General features: G+C 41.2%; 1 protein-coding gene across 1 annotated transcript in view; it reads right to left on the bottom strand.

Annotated features, from left to right (window-relative positions):
* The window catches only part of CA10 (carbonic anhydrase 10), a 448,736-nt gene that overhangs the window by 271,076 nt on the left and 157,018 nt on the right, over positions 1 to 20,642 (bottom strand). The window contains exon 4 of the mRNA XM_019731018.2: positions 1,051 to 1,193. Coding sequence (XP_019586577.1) covers positions 1,051 to 1,193 — 143 coding nt within the window. The remainder of the gene's footprint in view (positions 1 to 1,050; positions 1,194 to 20,642) is intronic.

Raw genomic sequence — 20,642 nt, 5'->3', positions numbered from 1 at the left:
CAAGGTCTCTTATAACCTGCCTTGTGACCTGTGTCAAAGTTACTAACAACACGTTGATGAGTCATTAGATTTGTGAGTGTGTGACAGTTATGTGATAGGAAAAAAATATATATTCTAACATATCAGAAGGGGAAAAAACACCCTACTCACAAACCCCGTGGTAAGCAAGGTGAACAGACTACATAAGCAGAGGAGAGAGCAGAGCCCAAGGAACCCAAACCCTGGAGAATCAGCCGCCGGCAGCAACAAAAGTTGCCTATAATTTTAACCCCAATTTCTTGCACACAAATGATTTTCCATTCCTCTTGAGTTCGCAACAGCTAAATCACCTTCAAACACAATTTTCTCTGTGTGTGTTTTTTTCCACCGTCAACAATCTACTCAACAGCAAAAGGTTGCCAAATAGAAATGAACCGGCAAGAGAAATGCCAGATTCCAGTGATGAGAAGACCCCACGGGCATTATGCCCTTCCACAAATTAAGGAGCAACATCTTATGGGGGGCAGGGATGGAGGCATGTTGGCGTGAGAATCACAAAGCACAGCTCAGCATTTCTGCACAGGAGCTGGGATTCTTAGCCAGCAAGATGCCCCTAGGAAGATTAATTATTGATTTTCTTATAAATCATCTAGGGTGATTTTTGTTTGTTTTTCCTTCAAGGATGATAAATGTCTGATTTTACTTTTGTTAAAAATGTTATTTTCACTTTGTTCAGGTTAAAAGAAGCCCCAGTAAAGAGGTTTCTGGGGAGAAGGATTTTCCCAGCATGACAGACAGAGGAGGCAACTCTATGTTCTGACCTTCATGGGGTACCAAGGGATAGAACCTCAGGCAACCTCCAGGGGGCACAAAGTAATTAGAAACATGAGGGGTTGACCAGCTAGGGGCAAAAAAGTACAATTTAGACATAATTATATTTGTTGGCCTGAGGTCTGTGGTCTTATTCCTAGGTGAGAAGACAAACTCATCACAGAGATGGACTGGCTTTCAGAATCAGCATCTTCCCACCCCGCTCCTCAACTTCACAATGGAAGCAACATGGCTGCTTACCTTCCTACCCCCAGTGTTGATGCGAAGAGGCGTCAGGAAGGGGTCGAAGATCATGTGACTGGTCTCTATGTTGACCGGTGACTGCCGTTTCCCCACAGAGCAAAGATTCCAAGCTGAGTTCACCAATCCCCAGAAAGAAGGAACTAGAAACAAAAAGAAATTGTAGCATCAGGCTGGGTGGAATATTGGGGCAACAACATAAAAAGAGCTATGGTACAAAAGCGGTCAAGTCAAAGACTCACCCAATGTTTCCCACCCACAGAGATCCTTCAGTGTCGCTATGGTCTTTTCCTGGCCTGAATCTTAGTCAATTGTTCTGAGTCCTCCCTTCATGATCTTAAAGATCACATTTTCTTGTTTCAGACCCATTCCTCCTGTGGCCTCTTTGACGAGTACAGTTAGCATTAATGCCTTAGTGGGAAGATGGCACAGTCCAACCACATCATATTTGCAACATGCTTGAGGTACATCAAATATTTAGCAATTCCTGAGTTCAGAGTCAGCTTGCCCACGTGGCAGGAATGATGTAAGAATCAACCTTGTCCTATATACAAAAAAGTGGCATTCAACCTATACAAGGTGTTATTCTGTGGGTTGTCAAGACTCAACTGAGGGAATGAATTATTTCTATGATCCCCAGTCAATGCTAGATAGGGGCTTGGCAACTTGACTTTGTTGAGTTCAGTGCTGTGTCATTAATCTAATGTACCAGCCCCTGAAGAATTTGTCCATTGGATAGGCAGAAAAAAATGATACTGAGTGTTGAGTGCAGATATCCAAAGGGAAATTGCCTACTCATTGTCAGTATCACATTAAAACATCTATTAAAATAAATTTCAATGATAATTGCCAGTCCCACTTTCTTTTGTTTGAGCCAGTTAGCAGCGCAGAAGGAGCCAACCTACTAATTTTATGTCAGTGAAGATCAGAAACTATATCTTAAGCCTTTTCCTGCCCCTTGCAGCATTTCGACTGAGGCTCTGGAGCCATGTGTCCTCCAAATGCCCCTCAGATAATGTGGCCATGATTCACTCATCCATCCACAGCGTCCATTAGCAGTGTAGTGAGCTACTATCGAGTGTCCAGCCTCTGGATTGAACTGGGGGGGAGGGGCGGAGGTTAAGTCGAGTGTGTTATGAGACTACAATGAGGGGCACTGAAACCTGCAGCAGTGGAAGAGGAGCCAGGGAGCAATTCCTTGAGAAGATGAGCCTGACAATCAAAGCACAACCCTCTCAAATGTACCGATCCTTCTCAGGAACTCAAATTTAATACAGTGTTTCATTTATAGCAGCTATCAGTAGCTATCGTTCCATGGATGGGGAAAACTGAGCCAAGAGAGGAGTCTGGCACACACCCTTACCAAAGAATCTATATAAAAGACCCATCATTCAAGGAAAGACTTGGGCTAGAAGACTTGGATCTAGTCCCAACTAAATCCAAAATTCTATGACTCTTTTATTTGTTACAGGTCACTGTTGGGCAGAAGTGGGAGAAGAATTAAAATCGAGCTCCTTGGATTCTTAGAAGAATGTGTCAACGCCAAAATATGGGCTTCATGGTGAAGTAGACAAATAGCTCATTTGGTTTAACCCATTCCAATAAGCCTCTAGTGGCTTTGCTCCCTTTAGCTAAAAGAGTTTGAATTGGCTTTCCAGCAGAACTGATTTTCAAAATGGCAGCAATGAGTTATAGAGGGAGACAGAGGAGTGGAAGGAAAGTAGAAAGAAGAACATAACACAAGAGTTTCCTTGGAACTCTCCCTTCTCATCACTGTTTAAGCTGTTATCACAGCAAGTCATCTTTAGAAGGTACCACACCCTAGAAAAATTATAATATTTAAGAAAGTTTTTGCATTAAAAATGTATTGCTGAAAATGTAAACTTTTGTCCTACACGGCTCTATTTAAATCGTTGATTTAATCCTATACTTACTCCGCTATCATTTCAAGTTTATTATGAAAATAAAGGCTCCATCAGGGCATGCTGCTACCCCTCTGGCAGGGGTGCACATACACAGGGCAAATGTGAAGATGCCAGGGATAAAGTCATGGCACTGCCATAAACGAGCTGTGTGACCTTAGATAAGTGACCTTGATTGCTCTCGATGGCCCCTGTGGTAGGCTGAAGAATGGCCCCCTTCCAAGATGTCCACATTTTAACTCCAGAACCTGTGAATGTTATCTTAACGGTAAAAACTACTTCGCAGACATGATTAAATTAGGGATCTTGAGCTGAGTAGATTACCCTGAATTATTTGGGTGGGCCCAATGTAATCACGAGGGTCGTTTAAAAGAGAGAGGTATATAGGAAGGTCAGAGACACAGAGAAAAGATCCAAGGATGAAAAGAGAGGTCAGAGAGGACAGGAGATATTGGCTTTGAAGATGGAGGAAGGGGAGAGGAGCCAAAGAATTCAGGTGGCCTCTAGGAGCTGGAATAGGCAAAACAACAGATTCTCTCCCTAGAACCTCCAGGAACACTGACCAGCTAACACCAATTTTAATCCCACGAGACTTATTTCAGACTTCTCACCTCCAGAACTACAACATAATAAATTTGTGTTGTTTTAAGCCACCAAATTCTGAATATTTGTTATAGCCACAATAGGAAACTAATACTGTCCCCTTTTATCTTTGAAACGCTGCAAGACATTCTCGCCATCTATGATATTGAGGGGCCTTCCCAGGAAGGCAGCTGCACGATAGATGTAGTTACAGCTGGTACGCATTGCATTCACCTAGCCCCATGAAAATCATTCACAAAAATAATTCCAACCCTATAAATGAATTGCAAAGCCACTGTTATATGGAAACATGGGTAGCAGATACTGCTGGGCCTTACTAATAAACTTCAGACCCCAAAAGTACCCCCACTAAAACACAAACAGAAAAAACTTTATGAGAACATCTGCCACGGTTTTTACTGGGCATGGCACTCTTTATGACACACAGTTTCTGGGTTTTATGTCCCCACTTCACTATCAAGGCTGATGTAGCTGGTCCTAACCACCTGCTCAGCCAATTGAAGAATAACTGAGAAACACTCGCTCAGCTGTGTCCCTCTTTAGCTCCACTCCTGAAAGAGGTATGTATCTAAATTGATAGACCACTGGACTGCTGATGTTAAATCACCCATAAATTAAGAGTCTTTTGGAAATAGATGCCACCTTAGAGATCATCTCATTGAAATGCATACATGAAATTCAGGTCATAAAAGCAGAAGATAAAGTCCTCAACCAAAGGCCACACAGCCAGGCAGAGACAGGGAAGGACAGAGCGAGGCCCCGGGTCTCGAGATGCCTAGTGTTACCGTCCCTCCACTGCTCTACGAGTAAGTTCCTTCCCCTCAAGAGGTTCCACACAGACTATTGTAGCCACAGAGTTTTGGAGTCAATTATTGCCATGACCATCATAAGACTTTGCTAGCATTGGTTTTCTCTTTTGGTAAATCAAGAGTAAGTAACATCAGTGCCTATTTTCCAGTTAAACTCAATTTCAAGTGTGAAGGTTCAAATCAACCTGCTTCAAATGTCAACCATCTCAAATAAAGTTAGGATTTTTAAAAAAGCCATGCAACTTTGGCTGGATAGAAAAAAGGCTTTAATTCAGGCAAGAGAAGATGTGTTTGGGTCCCATCTGCAGGAGGAAGTCCCCGAGGTCACGAAGGGCTGCCCAAGGGGTCGTGTCCTAGGGGACGTGGACTAGACAAGGTTCTGGTCCAGATGAAAGAAGTCAATGCTCTGAGAGTCAGGGTTAAGTGTTGGGACAATAATTAAGGTGTCAAAGCTATTCCAGGGACCTCAGGTGCCAAATGGACCAGGAACAGGTCTGCAAATGTGGAACAATCTACGTTCTAGGGAAACGCTTTAGGAGGAAGGCTGTGAAAACAGGAAGGCATGCAGTGCCCACGCTTATTGAGGCATGGCACTGAACCTGCAGGTTTTACCTGCAGAGCAAGCCTGGATGTATGAACCAAGGCTTCAACATTTAGAGTAAGAAACTCTCCCTCTGGATTATACTGCACTCCTAGTTATCCCCAAGATTCTAATATTTAACTCTCCTCCATATTATTGGTCCTTCTGGTTTATAAACCCCCCATTTCAACCCTAGGAGCAGAGGTGGCATTACAGAGTGCTATGGCACTGCTCCTATTTCCAAATTCAGACCATTGTTGAATTATTTTTCTCTTAGTTTCCATGGTTGTCCCAATAAATGAACTTTTAAAACTTCCAGTCATGTTTTCTAAGAACATATGTATATTACAGCTTATTAGCTAATGCTGATTCTTTTTCTATTTTGACTGGTACAACTGATTGAGAAAAAAAATGTAAATAAAGTAAAATTGAGTGAGAATCACTCTTTCTAATTAATGGACAACTGGTCTGAAAATGTTTGAATGGCATCACCTGGGACATTCTCTTCACACAATCTTCTAATTTACATATAAAACAGAACACACAAAAGACCTGGATTTTTTTGCAAATTAATTTTCACAGATTATCTTGCCAAAACATTTCCCCATGACAATATTGTCAGTTACTCCAAACTACAAATCCCAAATGGTCTCTGAGCTCTGGGTCTAGTGAACGATGAAAGAAGCTCAGTGACTGTGATTTTAGCTGCTTAAAATGTGAACCTTGGAAAACCCAAAGCAAAACCTATTAGCTGCTTGTTCAAAACTAGTGAAACAAAACAGCTCCAGTTTCGTTTGTTCACACATCATGCATAGTAACCCCCCCAGAGAAAAACAGAAAAGTTCTCGCCAAAACAAGAACTAAGGCAGCAGATCAATGAACCAGACCCATCAAGTCTGATACAGAGTTAAAATTTGCCTCAATGACATTTTTATCCTAGAGAAGATGCTCCAAAGTCACTCTGGGCTTTTAGGCATTCTCCTTATTCAATTGTCCTGACGTGTCACTTTTTCGTCTCAGCAGAATTTGCAGAGACCATGCTGATTTGGAGTTCAGCACTTGGAATTAATTTATGCAGCTATGTATTTGCCAAATTCTATGGGAACAAGACAAAGTCAATTAAAAAGTGTTTAGTGACAGCCTATGATGGGCCAGGCATGAAGCTTGGCACCGAGAATTCACACAGCAAATATTTCCTGAGGACCTACTGTGGGCCAGGAACTATGACCAGTTCTGGGTAGTCAGTAATGGATGAAACAGATACGGCCCCTGTTCTCATGCATCTTGCAACCTAGTGGAGAATATGGGAGACAGTGTTGGTCTCCAAGTTTACATATGTATATCTACGTAATTAGAACTTTTGGTGAGCATGCTGCAGAGACAATTCAGATGGTAGTGAATTACAGAATACAGCGTGGATGGGGGAGACAAGCCAGGTAGAACAGTCAGGGATAATTTCTCTGTAAGTGGCATCTAGTGATCCTGGGAGGACTGAAAGGAGTCGCTTCTGGATTGTGGCAGGAGAAGGGGTGTCCAAGGCAGAGCTGGGCAGCTGGCCTGGGCAGAGAAGACCCTGCTGTGTTCAAGGAACCAGAAAGAAGCCAGGTACCTTGAACCTAATGAACCAGTTGAGAAGAAAAGTGAGATGAGATGAGGGTGGCCAGGTAAACAGAGGCCAGATGGTTCAGTAAACAGGTTGCATCTTATTCCAATGTGCTAGAAAGCCACTGAGAGTTTTAGGCAAGGGAGTACCATGGTATGATTTATGAATTACAAGCATGTATCTGCCTTGGCTGGAACACAGCCAAGAGTGAGCGTGATTATCCTTGGAGTAGTTTGAATGGGAAAAGAATCGGTTCCCAAGCAACAGGTGGATTTTTATGGGAATTTAATCCTATTGCTTTGGGTTTGTTTAAATTCTATCTCAAAGGCAGAACTAATTGAATGTTTTAAAAACTATTCTCTTCAACATATGTGCCAATAAAATAGCATTTTCCTAGGATCCAACTGGTGCTTTATAAGTCACCATTTGAAGCAAAGAATGGTTTCATGAAGAGACAGCTAAGGCAATCTATTCTTGCTTTCAAGCAATAAACTAAGTCCCTAACTTTTGGCCAAAGGAAAGCAAATGAAAGTTGGGAAAATGAATGCTGGCATAAAACATAACTTCCGTGAATTCAATCCTACAAATAAAGCCTTCCACTTCAATATAGCAATCTCTACTTTAGGGTTATAAAGCATATGAATACATTTTAAATAATAACTCATATCTTTCCCTTGCTCTTTTCCTCACCAATGCTGATTTACTGTCTCTTTTGTTTTTCTCAACTGCAATAAATCCCCACTTTGAGTCATTATTAATGAGCATGTTTAAAATACCCTCTGCTACAGGCTTTTGGCCCCTAGATGATTTCAGATTTATTTCATGGGGGAAAGTGGCTGGAAATAACTCCTTTGCTGCTGGATTCTTCTTCTACTGCTGGGCCTCTAACTAGGGCTCCCCATTCTCTTACTTGGGTAACCTTTAAATAGTTGCAGACATCCTATTTAACATATAATCATTAATTTGTATATTCACCTAAAAAATTAAAAGAACATCTCAAGTAAGTCATAGAAAAATGCCCCCACTCTTAAGGACACCTGCATGGAGCGAAGATAGGCAAGTGAACAGATAGTTAAAATAAGACATGGTCTTCTAATGAAGGCATGTACATATTAAAACTTAAATACAGAGAGGGGCCTACACTGACCCTGACCCTTTTCTCAAGGGCTAGGGTAAGCCTTCTTAGTGGAGGAGACACTTGAGTTCAGCCTGAAAGTACGACTACAGGCTGCAAGCCATAAAAGTCTTAGAGCTACTTAAAAAGAGTAAAATTCTTCCTCACATGGAGAGACGTGCTGTTCCCAGCAACTGATACCAATTATCACCGGGATTTGAATAACTATTATGCAGAGAGAATTTAAGCCTCTGGATCTTCTGATATCTCCACCTCGCAAGAATTATATTAGGTGGGTGCCAAAGGAATTGTGGTTTAAAAGGTTGAAAATACTTGCAAAAACCGCAATTCCTTTGGCACCAACCTAATAATTGTATAGGAGAAAGATCACGCGTTACCGTATCCTCACCATGGAACCTTGAGCAGGTGGATGAACTTCTATAGCCTTATTTTCACTCTCTGGAAAACGGGGATTATTGCTACTTGACAGAGTTGTTGGGAAGATTAAGTGAGAACCTGTGGATACAAGCTCTAGCATAGTGTCCTTTCTATAATAAGCATTCAGTGAATGTCGGAGAGGCAGTCAAGTGAGGGGATGCCGGGGAATGGTGTGGCCACCAACACTGTGATTCCACCACTGCAGCCTTCCAGAGACGAAAAGGGGGAAGGATCCAGGCAGGAGCGGGAGGAGAGGTAGTTCTCAGATGCCCACACATCCCAACCTGGATTCAGAGCAGGGAGAAGTCTAGGTTACAGGGCTGGCTGCTTAAACGTCATACCTTTAATGAGCCAACGTGCAATTATTTCTTGGACCCATAACTCTCAAAGTCTGAATGAATGGAGGGAGTGAGTGGTGATATGGGTCATCCACAGTGGTTTTAGCGCCAAAGAAAATCATCTTAATTTAGCTTTTGGAAGTTGTTGGATTATATGTTCGTATGGCAGCTCCATCCTCCTGTTTTGCTTGGTTTCAATGTGGTGACTGGCTTTGCATCTCGGAAAACACATCAATTGACAGGGAAGGAAGAAAGGGGGAGTGTTCATTTGCTGATCACCCACCATTTAATAAGCTCTGTGCTAGGAACTTGGCACATCTTATGTTGCTTGACCCTCCCCACAATTTTGTGAGATAATGTTATCATTATTTCACAAATGAGAAAAATAAGGCGTAAAGTGAAGTTAACGTGACTTTCCAAGGTCACTTGGCCAGTAAGTAAGTGACTAAAGTTTGAGATCAGTGCCTGTCTTTAAAACAAACTGACAGACAAAGTAATGAACATGTGATAACATGTCAAACGATACACAAGCGTATAAAGCAGAGGTGATCAACTCTCTCTCCCCCTTCTTCCAGGGACAACCCTGACTGAGGTAATCAGTGTGAACAGTTTATTAGGCATTAATTTAACATCGTTCACTAGGCTGAAACACACCCAAATACATACATACATATTTAGAGAGGTTCTATTGATAAAAATACTTTGTGTTTCAAGTAACAAGATGCTAGGAATGCTCTCTGTGTCAGTCTTCATAGAGCTTACACATAGAGCTCATGTGTAAGGCTGCAGAGCTACCACCGTTTGAAGGCACCTGACTTTTCTCAACCATTCCCTACATGAAACACATTAAGATTGTTTCCATCTTACTTTACCATGAAAATCAATGCTGAAATAAATAGCCTCATACATATACCTTTTCGTACTGGTGCTTTCATTTTAGGAGAAAAGATTCCTAGAGGTAGTACTGTTCGGATCAGGTAAGCACGTGCTTTATTTCACTAGATACTGACAGGTTCCTTTAAAAGATACTGGCAGTGTCTATCAATATTTACGTTCCTATCAGCTATGTGTGATATGTCCATTTCCCCATAATCTCCACAGCACAGGATGTTATTTATTTGTTTGTGGCAATCTAACAAAAAAAAAGGTGTTTCATTGATTTAATTTGCATTTCCAAACTACTGCTGAGGTTGAGTATCTTCTCATATGCTCATTACGTAGCTATTTGCATTTCTATTCTGATCATATTCTTCACGTGTTTTTCTCTGGGTTATTAGTGTTTTTCATATAAATTTCAGCTGTCATTTGCATTGTAGAAATATTAACCCTTTGTCACGTGCTATAAACATTTTCTCCTAGCCTATTATCTAGCTTTTTACCTCATTTTTGGTACTTTGCTATAGAGGGATTTTTAAATTTTATATGGTTGGATTTATTGATCTTTTTCTTTATAAGGTTTCTAGGTTTCCTCTATTATTTAAGATTTAATCTCCAATTACAGATTATATAAATATTTTCCTAAATGTTTTAAAAATGTTTTTATTCTGATACCTTTTACAATTTGATCTTTAAAATCTCCAATTAGTTGTATATAGTATGACAAAAGGTTCTAAGATTTTTCCCAAATAGAAAGTGAATAATGCCAGCATTATTCATTAAATAAATCATCTTTCCCCACCAAATTGAATGTTATTTTTATCATATATTAAGTTTCTCTTTGTATTAGATTTGCTTCCCCTGTTTCTAGAATATTCCACCTACTTGTATATGCCTATGTCAGTGCCGTATTGTTTTGAGTATCGTAACATATGGTAATTTATAATATCAGGCTTCTTGATCAAAAAGCCTGCTCTCTTTCCCTGCTGCCTCTATGGGACCATAAATACCTGAGCTCCAGGGATACCTGCTAGGATTAGCGACTCTAGGAACGTAACAGAGATGTAGTATTCTAACACCAGGTTTTTAGAGGTTGTCTGGCCCACCTCCATATCTTCAGGTAGTTAAAGACTTGATTCATGCTTGACAGTGCATGCCTTTCCTCAGAAAGCACTACGAGTACACACTCAGGGAAGCTCCAAAGTTGACTCCTTGGAAGACAGAGCAGCATGGCATTTAGGGCCAGTGGAACAGGTCCTGGTTTTCCTAATAATAGTCACATTTATTGAGTGCTTACCATGTGTTGATCGCTATCCTAGAAGTTTTTCATTCATTAGCTTACTTAATCATCTAGGAGGTAGTAGGGTTATCCTGATTCTTACAGAATTTAGAGGAATCTGAAGCATGAGGATGTTAAATAACTTGCCCAAGATTTAAACAAACAAACAAACAAACAAACAAAAAGACTGGCAATTGGTGGAATCAGGATTCAAGACTTAAGTTGTCTGGTCCAGAGCTTGGATCTTAACGCCTGCATTACACTTCCTTTCTATCCTGGTACACTGACTTGATTGAGTCTAACATGTTGTCTCTTGAGCTTGTAAAATCAAGATCATAAGAAGACACACTTCACTGTCCATCTAAGTGGCAGTGAAAATCAAAAGGACAAAAAATAGCAACCAACATCACAGCCAGTTCTATTTACTGACTGCGTCATGGATTATGTCACTGGTGGTAGATTGGAAAGAGGCCGGCTTTTCATCAAATTATTAATAACGATAGTTTTCAAAGATTGGGATTATATGTCTCATTTTATAGAGGCGGAACTGAAGCTCAGAGAGCTGAGTAACTTAACTGAGGACATTTCCCTAGTCCACAGCTGAGCTGGTGAGAACCCAGGTCTAACTCCCATCCTCGTTCTGTTCTCATCCATTGCTCACCTCCAGCATAGAAGTGAATTGAACTAAGCTGCCAAGATTATTTTCTCCTCAATCTTTTGTTTTCTCCATTTGCCAATGAATCAGGATGACTCATTCTTAAGAACACAGAAAGTCTGAAAACACAGTCTGGTTTATGGAGGCATGAAGCCTTGTGTGTCTGTCTTAGGTTTAAGATTTAGCCTAACAATGGTGTTTTATGCATTAAATGATTGCATTTCGGTAGACAATCTTCTTGCCCTATGTAATTACTGGTGCTTCAGATAAAATCTGAAATTAGTTTATTGAAGCTGGTAATTGAAACCACAAAGAGAAGAATGTCTCAATGCATGTCAATAAACCAGCCCATTAATTATTTCCACCTACTCAACTTCGAAAAAAATAAAAAAATAAAAAATGACCAGGCTGATGCCTCCGGATAACCACATGACTTGCTTGAAGTTTATACAAAAGCTGCATGCCCTTGGCTTCCATAAGCACATATCAGTAATGCTGAAATCAGTGGGGCGTGAGAATCAAATACCAGGTAAAAAGCATATAGCCACTGAAAATAGGTGATCTGCTTCAGCCTCTGGAAATTCTGAAAAAATTCACCAACACAGTATCAGACAACACCTTCATACAAATTCAAACAGCTGGTGAAACATGTTAAAATCCTGCATAACATCGGGATATCTTGAAATATACTCTCCTTTATCTACCTGAGTATGTGAACACCTCCATCTCTCTCCCCCTAAATCTCACTCTCTCTCAAATTATCCCCTTGCATAAATGTCAACAGTAGGCAAATGATGAAAGCCCTGCTACCCAGATGTGTGTGGAGATCAGCTGAGCCTAGCCTCAGAGCCCACCCCAGCGGTAGGTATTTCAGCCTTTTGCAACTTCTCACTGGGTTCACATTTGTGCAATCCTACAGACAACTCTAGCTGTTCCAGTCTGTCTTGAATTTGACAGGTATTTAGGGCATTCTCTTTTTCATTTGCAAAAATAACAGGGCTCAGTTATCTTCATGATACATTAGGAAAAAGAATCTTTATGCCATCACTGAGTCTTGGGGCCCAAACACAACAGAATCAGTCACTAGACAGAGAACAAAAACACACAAATGATCTGTTGGTCTTTTCCTGATTTTGTGCTGGGATGGATCGCTCAATCAGTCTGCAGTGTATTTTCTATTGAGATGCTAGAATTAGCTTCTATGATATAGGACTTCACCAAGACATTCAACTTCTCTTAACTTTCCTATTTGACTTTTGCATGGACATGCTTCCTGTTAGATGAGAAAACATGCAGGCACCTCACTCTCTATCATCCCCCAAATCTTGTCAACAATCAAATCTGGGTGAGTTCTTTGCTTAGAAATGCTCCTGTCCGACCTAGTTACCACTAGCCTAATCCACATTCCCACTGCCATATGGCTTCATTTTTGCAACAATTCCTTAGATAAGTTTCCCAGCTCCAGGGTCATTTCCACATCACAAATGATAGGAGAGCTTGGCAGACAAGGAAGAAAGGACTTGACAAGGACTGGAAGTTGGATTAGGTCCATGGTTCACAACAGAATTTAGTGCACAGAATTTAGTGCACATCAAGGGTCAGGATGAGGTCACTCTAGATCTGTGTTCCCTTGTAGACATAGAGTTTGGATTTGAGGCCACCATTATATCCCCAGTTCCTACTCCAATGCTTGCACAGAGTAGGCACTCAGCTACTATTTATCGAGTGGTTGGATGGATGAGAGAGAACTGGACCAGGCTGTCTGCTTCGCATACCATTTTCTCCTCAGTGCTTGTCATACTCCAGTCCTTCGATACAATCTGTACAATGAATGGACGCACATCATTCTGTTTCATTCCCATACCCTTAGCAACACAGAGTGCTCATTCCTACTTCTGGGCTTCTTTCCCCCCCAGCTTCACTGAGGTATAATGGACCAAAAAAAAAAAAAAAAAAAAAAAGAGTATATATTTAGGTTGCATGGCATGATGTTTTTAAGGTATGCACTATGATAATTTAATACACATACAGATTGTAAAATGATTATCACAACCAAGTTAATTAACACATCCTTATAGCTACCTTTTTGTTTTGGGGTGAGAACACTTAGATCTACTGTTTGTTTTTTTTTCCAGCAAATTTCAAGTATATAATACAGTATTATTAACTATATATAATCACCACGCTGTATCTTAGTTTCCCTAGAACTTATTCATCTTATAACTGAGGGTCTGTACCCTTTGCCCAACATGTTTCTATTCCACCCACTCCAGCCCATGGCAACCACCATTCTATTCCCTAGTTCTATGAGTTTGAATTTTCAAATTCCACATTTTTGCTCTTGTTTTCTTTCTTGACCTTCCCCTAGTCAAACCCTATACATCCTACTATTCCTAATTTAAATTCCAATTCCTCCATTAAGTCATCCTCTACTATTTCTAGAGAAGCTGGTTAGAGACCCATTTCGTACTTAATTGCGCATGGCTATATTGTTCCGTGCTTTGCAAACGCATTAGTATCATTTCCTAAGTAGAGGCAAGCACCTCAAGATCAGGAACTTGAACACAGCACAGTGCCTGATTACAGGGCCTACGCCTATAAAAGAGAACTCATAAAGAAATTGACCAAGATTAAATCTCTCCAAGGAGCTTTTATAGAAAAGCATTTCTATTTGAAAAGACACCAGCAATGAAATGGATTTAGTGATCTTTTGCCACTTCTCACCACCCAGTGCCCAAACACAGGCCCAGACCTAGAAAGCTTCTTGCAGTTCCACTGACACGCCTTCTGCTGCCTAGAATGCCCTTCCCAATTGCACATGCAGAAAACACATTCTCATCTTTCCTGCAAGACGAAGGAGGTCTAGAGACCCCTCTAAGAAGCTTTCCTCATCTCTTACTCCTTCTTCTCTCCTCCACTTTTTCTGATGGAGTCACATGCCCCACCCTGGTGCACCTTGGGCATTCCTCGACTCTAATACTCAAATCTTGTTTTGTACATTCCTGTCTCCACAGCTACAGTGGCCTTTCCTTGAAAACAGACTTCTGTCTCTAAATCACCATTGTTGAGCACCGTGCTCAGTAAATTCATAGGCAATGTTGTCGAATTAAAAAAAAAGGGATAAAAGGTAATCAAGACTTGATATACACCAGTGGGGAAGAGGCCAAGGGTGAGAAGTGGGGAGGACTGTCATTTTACTGAGAATCTCCGTTGTGACAGGCCCAGTATTAGGCATTTACTCAGGATGTCTGTTTAAGGTCTAATGACTCTCCCCAGATGAGGCCTGATCCCCAGGACACGGTCTTATTTATCCGAGTTGTGAAATACGAGTATAAACACCAGCCACAGTGGGGTTTTGATGGCATTCTTACCAAGGCAAAAATCCAAAGTTGGGTTACCAAATGGAATAAAGACAAAAGAATGATTCAAGATGCTAATCAAAGGAAGAAGGTGGATGAGTGAGCGGATTTGCAGTGGGCAGTAGAAAAGGGAATAAAGGAATTTCATGAGTCTCACGGCAAGGAGACAGAGAAGCATTTTATTCATTTTTATGTCCATGAGCATGGTATGCTCCGAGCTTTTAAAGGACAGGCCTGGGGATGACACTTGATCCATCCTTGTGCTAACCATGAAAGGTAGATGGAAGGCTGCATCAAATGATCAGATTGGAAAAAGAAGTAAAATGGAACTGCCACAGGAGACCCTGACATTGGTCAATACGACTTCAGAACATAACAGAATGCTACCCGTGCTGGTACTCACGTCCCCATTTTTAAAGGCGTGTCTTATTTCCCCACAGCGCTGTAGAAAGATTCAATGATAATGAATGTGAAAGTGCTTTGTGAACTTAAACACATTCTTAATGATTCACGTTTACCTTGCAATATGTTTACAAATGACCAGCACACTCTTGGTTAGTTGGGTCTCTGCATTTCAGTCCAATTTTACTGTCCTCGCAGGACAACTCAAGTTCATGTACTACATACAAGAAATAGGTCTTTGGTGTAATGCTGGCTCACACAGACAGCACGGACGTTCATTCGCCTTTTCCTTTATTGTTGTTTCCTAAGGAAAAAGCAGGGTGCTTAACAAACTGTACTCCAACTTGCAGCCTCCCCAGGAGATCCATGGCAATGCAGCAAAAGAAGTTCATGCTGATCTAAGTGAACTTTTCCTTTAGAGACTGATCCAGCTTAGAAGACTCTCTCAAATCAATGGCTTGGGACATTAAAGTTTGACATCTTCTGTTTGAAATAGTGAGAATCTGAAGTATCCTCATTATACTTGGCGGCTCCCTGGTCTTTGCTGAGAAGAACTCCAAGTGCCCCGAGGAAACACCAGTTCATGGTGACAACAGATTAAAAGAACATTTGAGTTTTAAAGGCCCAGATGCCTAGGAGAGTCAGCAAGGACTGCTCAGAAATTTAATCAGCAGTGAATACATCCTTCAAAGTGTCCTCTGTAAAGTGGCATGAGCCTCACCTCCCAGTTCTTGAGGCTGTCTGCCCCCTCCTGCCTTTCTGCCTTTGTCTATGCACCAGGAAATCACAAAAATCAGCAAAGCCCTCACTTTTGCAACACTAACGTTTATAACGAGTATTCTCAAAACTGGCAGTTCCACTACTCCTGGATGTAGCAGTACAGGATTTCATTAACAATTTGGCAATTCAACAAAAGACCCTTGCGCAAAAGTCCGAGTTACCAAATATGAGAAAGTATACCTTCTTTTCTCAGAAGGAGGCAACTCTTTCAATTTCTCTTTGATCTTCTGGAAAGCAGAGAACAAAGCCCAAGTCCAGAAACTATCAAAAGTGATGGATTACTGATTGCTGTAAACATACACAAATGGAGCCTTGGTGTAGTAGTGAAGCATTAATTTCGGGGCACAGCAAGAAGTTACGAGCATAGGAGACACTCAGTATTGGTTTGGTGAGGACAGGGAGAGTAAATTAATGTTTGAAAAGAAAAGGAAACTGGGAAAGACGGTTAAAGAGTCTACCGTCCTTGTAGGATGCTATAAAACGAGAGTTGGCCAAATGCCATGGTTGAATAATTAACCTTTACTAAGCACTAATTCCATTCCAGGCCCTGTTCTAGTGCTATATATGTATTCATTCATTTAATCCTCACAACAGCTCTATCATGTGAATGCAACTATTGTCCCCATTTAACAGGTGAGGCAACTGAGGCAGAGGGAGATTCAGTTTCATAGAGAGTAAGTAGTTGGGCCAAGATTCAAAACTAGGAAGTCTGGCTCCAGAATCTGTATTGCTTAAATACCATGTGACCTTACTCACCTTGATTTTGAACTTTAAGGATGCACAACAACTAATTCAGGAGCTTCTCAAAAGAGCTGATTAGGGACCAGAGATTCTGATTAGATAAATCTACTGTGGGGTCCAGGGATTTGCATTATTAACAAAGAGCCCAGCTGCTTCCAAGGCAGGTTGCTCACAGACCATGATAATGGGAAAAAACAAAACAAAAACCTATCTGCTACATAAAATTAACATACATTGGGAGAAAGTAGGTCTCCCAGATTCACAAGGTCAGCAGTGTCACCTGAACAATGACAGATCAAAGAAGAAAACCATATGAACCAAAGAGTTGATAAGCAAGAATCAAACCGAGAAACAAACATCCACATTTTGCTTCTGGCCCTGCTACTTGAGACAGCACAGAAAGGTGTTCCTTGGTGGACATAACAATAATTCTCCAGGACTCACCACAGCCCTCAACTGTATCTACCTTCTTTTGTTCTGATTCTTTGTCCACTAAGCAACCGTCAGATAAACACTCCCAAGTGTTCTAATCTCAAAAAAGAAAAAAAGTTGTTTTAGATGGTAAGCAGGAATTGCTCTGCCATGCTGGAAGAGAATTCCCAATTTCCCCCATTATAAAGGAAATTGTCATGATGGCTTATTCATTGTCTGTCATATTTGAATGAGAAGCAATTAGCCCCAAGAGCCTGACCATTGTGGATGTACCCAGAATATCCTGTTTCTGGGTTTGAGAATCTGTTGGGCTAGGAGATTTTTGACGATCACGTGGCCTCTGACGTGCCCTGCCAGCAACCAGACAACACCTCTCAATGGCTTGTCTCAGTAGTAGCCCCGCTCCCCAGCCCTACCTCACCAGAAGAGAGTCCACGCTCATCATTACTTTAGAAACCATAAACTGCACTTAAAAACCAAAACTGATTTGTGCATAAAGATGTTCACCAGAACATAATTTATAATAATGAAGTGCTGAAAACAATCTAAATGTGCAACAATAATAGGAGAATGGTTTAGTAAATTAGGTACATCCACATAAAGGATATTTGTACAGTCATTAGCATAAATTTTAACTATACAACAAATCTTTATATAGAACATTGTTTCAATATATAAAACAGGTGCATTGGAGGGAAAAAAGAACCAAAATGGGGATAGAAGTTATCTCTGGATAGTGGAATCATAGGTTCGAATATTAATGTATATACAAGTGTGCTTGTATGTTCCTAGCTTTCTACAATGAGAAAGTAGAACTCTCACAATTAAAACACAATTTTTTAAAAAAGACTGCTTATTTGGGCCAAAGATTAACACTTCAAAGAATTATATTCTATAAAACTGAGATGAATTTTCTTATCATGTCTGTTTTCAGTGCGGGAATGATAAAGGAAGACTATTGGCCTCCCTGAACCCACTTTCCAAATTTCAGGGCCACTGGGGATGATGGGGGCACACCCAGGAATACAATGCAGGTGACAAGCCTTCCCCTAGTAAGAAAGGAGAGGACCTATGGTCATACTTAGCAATTATCAAACAGGACACATGAAAAAACCTCAATCTAATTGAGCAGGAATTCTTCCCTTTCATCCCTGCCCTTAGACATGAGAAGTTAATAGGGACTTAGTTAATTGACGGGTTTCCACCCTAATTGGTTAACGAATCTATTCCAATCTCAAGGAAAACCAAAGAAGAGGAAACAAATAACAGGAGGATTCAACTGCTGATTGATGTTTAAAAAGAGTCTGCATTTTACGTGTCAGGAGGTCTGAGATCCTGAGGCTCAGAGTATGAGCTCTGTGGAGAGTGGGGGGCTCCATCAAAGACGGGGTGAGTGTCCCTGCTGGGACACACCAGGCCTTCCTGTCTCTTTGAAGAAAAAAAGGAAACCGATGGCACATATTTGATTTTGTCTTCTAATACTGAATTCAGTGTAAGCAAACACGGGCTCCTTCTGGGCTGGGAACAAAAGATACAGCAGGACTGACGCTCTTGTTTCCTGTGGGTTTCAGGGTCTTCTGGAAGGTACAAGTTAAACCCATCTAAACTGAATCTGCTCATTCTTTCCTCACACCAATTAGTTCTGCCATTTCACACAGGGGTTGGCACGCTCATTTCCTGGGACTGTCACCAAAGGACCAGAATCAAACCACTTAGCAGAGCAAGAGCCTTCTACAAAACTTTGAGGTCAACTAAATTGGTTTTCCACATCTTTTCATCTGTCTTTTAAAAAGCCTTTTTCTCACTTGTTTCCTTCTCAGGCAGCCTGTTTCCCTTTCTCACCCCCTCTTCAGTCTACCTTCCCTGCTCCTGACGACAGGTGTTACCTATATCACAATTGTACAGTCTGAACTCCACCTCGGCACTTATGACCAGACACATGCAAATGCTCTCTTAGGAGGGGTGGCAGGATGCTTGAACCTTTTGCTACATGAGAAATTCAGGACTGTATCCAAACTATCCTAAGTGAGGAAAAGTAAACAAACAAACAAGCAAAAACAAGTGGAAAGGAGTAAGAAACGAAAGAGCATAGAGTGAAAAGAGCTAACTTATCACCAACACCGACCTCAAGACCAGCTGCCAACGGTCCCGAGGCTCAGGCCATCTGCCATTACAGCCAATGAAAGGACTCCAAGGGCAGCAGGCAGAAAAACCAGGGTTTACAAAAAAACTGAAGAATGAAGTCTCTAACACGTTCCTCCCTTTGCCATTTCTTTTATACATCTATTTAATCTTCTGTCTAACCAAAAATAATCATCCACCAAGATGTCTTAGAACTTTGTTTTTTTCCTGCTTCCCTTTCTCTGTGTTGGATCTAACTACTTCTCCCTACTGGTCAGATACTGGTAGCATCTCTGGGGATCAAGACCTGCTCAGTGGCTCCTCACTGCTACTCATACATGGGGGTCTCCTGTACCATAGCTTTCGAGACCCCCCCCCCCACTGTCTAGTAGCAACGTGTCTTTGGGGCTTATCTCCCACTGCTCTACTTCATGCACTGCAGGGGCCACTGAGCAAAGAATCGGTCATTCCCTGCGTGTGCCAGGTCTTTCCTCTCTTCATTGTACCACGCTCTTAGCCTGATATGGTTACTCACCAAAATCCTCCTCATACTCCAAGGCTGGACTTAAGTATCTTTTCCTTCGGGAAATTTCCCTCAATGACCCTTTCTGCCTCATGAAGTGGTACATAGTCTCTTCTGCCTCTGAAATTCTGTTGTATCCAATGTCTCTCTTATACCACCTCATATAATATCTCTCACAACAGCGGCAGACACCACGTTGCTAAGTTCTAGTATTGCTTATAGCTTGTAGTGTGATAATGGAATATCAATTGTTTGATGAATGAATGAGGAATTTGACCACAAACTCTGAGTGACTGCCACCACACCACACTGATGCATCTTTCTCTTCTTCTTGCTCACTTACATACACACACACACATAAACACACACACACACGAATGCACACACACATTTCTGTCAGTGAGAACAATTCAGATATCTTAATTGAAAAATGACTGATACGCAGAGGAGGAAACAGAGTAAAAAACATGATTAATTCTCTCAAATAAGACAGATCTTTTACTACATAGTCTTCAGAGTATAATTAGTTATGAATTTCTGTGTGTAGTAGCATCCATCTTGTGCCACAGGGGCCACCGGATACTTTTGATAGTGCAAAACCTTGATTTTAGGGTACATCGTCACATGGCAAAAAATAAAGCAAAGACTTTGTCTAGGCTTCCTGAGCCACCTTTACCTGTGTGGTGGTGAAAGGCTAGAAGCAGCAGCTGAAATATCTGTAGTGCGGTAAATGGGAGGCTCTCATGAAATCCAATGGAGCTTCACTTCCCTGAGATGAACAGGGCATGTTCTCGTTGGTGTAGACATGGGTCTCTTTGCAGACTATATTAGTGCTGTACAAATATTCCTACTCAATTGTAAAGGCACATTATACTCAGGGAAATTATTCTCCCAGCAAACAGACAGATGTTTAACTTCACTTAATATGACACTATAGGCTGAATTCTTGATGAGAGACAGGGGTCCTTTTTCCCGCTAAAGTGGCGGATGCCATATTTTAACAACGCAGTGCTTTGC

This window comes from Rhinolophus sinicus, linkage group LG15 (genome assembly GCF_036562045.2).
Source record: "Rhinolophus sinicus isolate RSC01 linkage group LG15, ASM3656204v1, whole genome shotgun sequence".
NCBI classification, from domain to species: domain Eukaryota; kingdom Metazoa; phylum Chordata; class Mammalia; order Chiroptera; family Rhinolophidae; genus Rhinolophus; species Rhinolophus sinicus.
The sequence above is the reverse complement of the archived record's forward strand: the minus strand, read 5'-3'. Positions and strand labels throughout refer to the sequence as shown.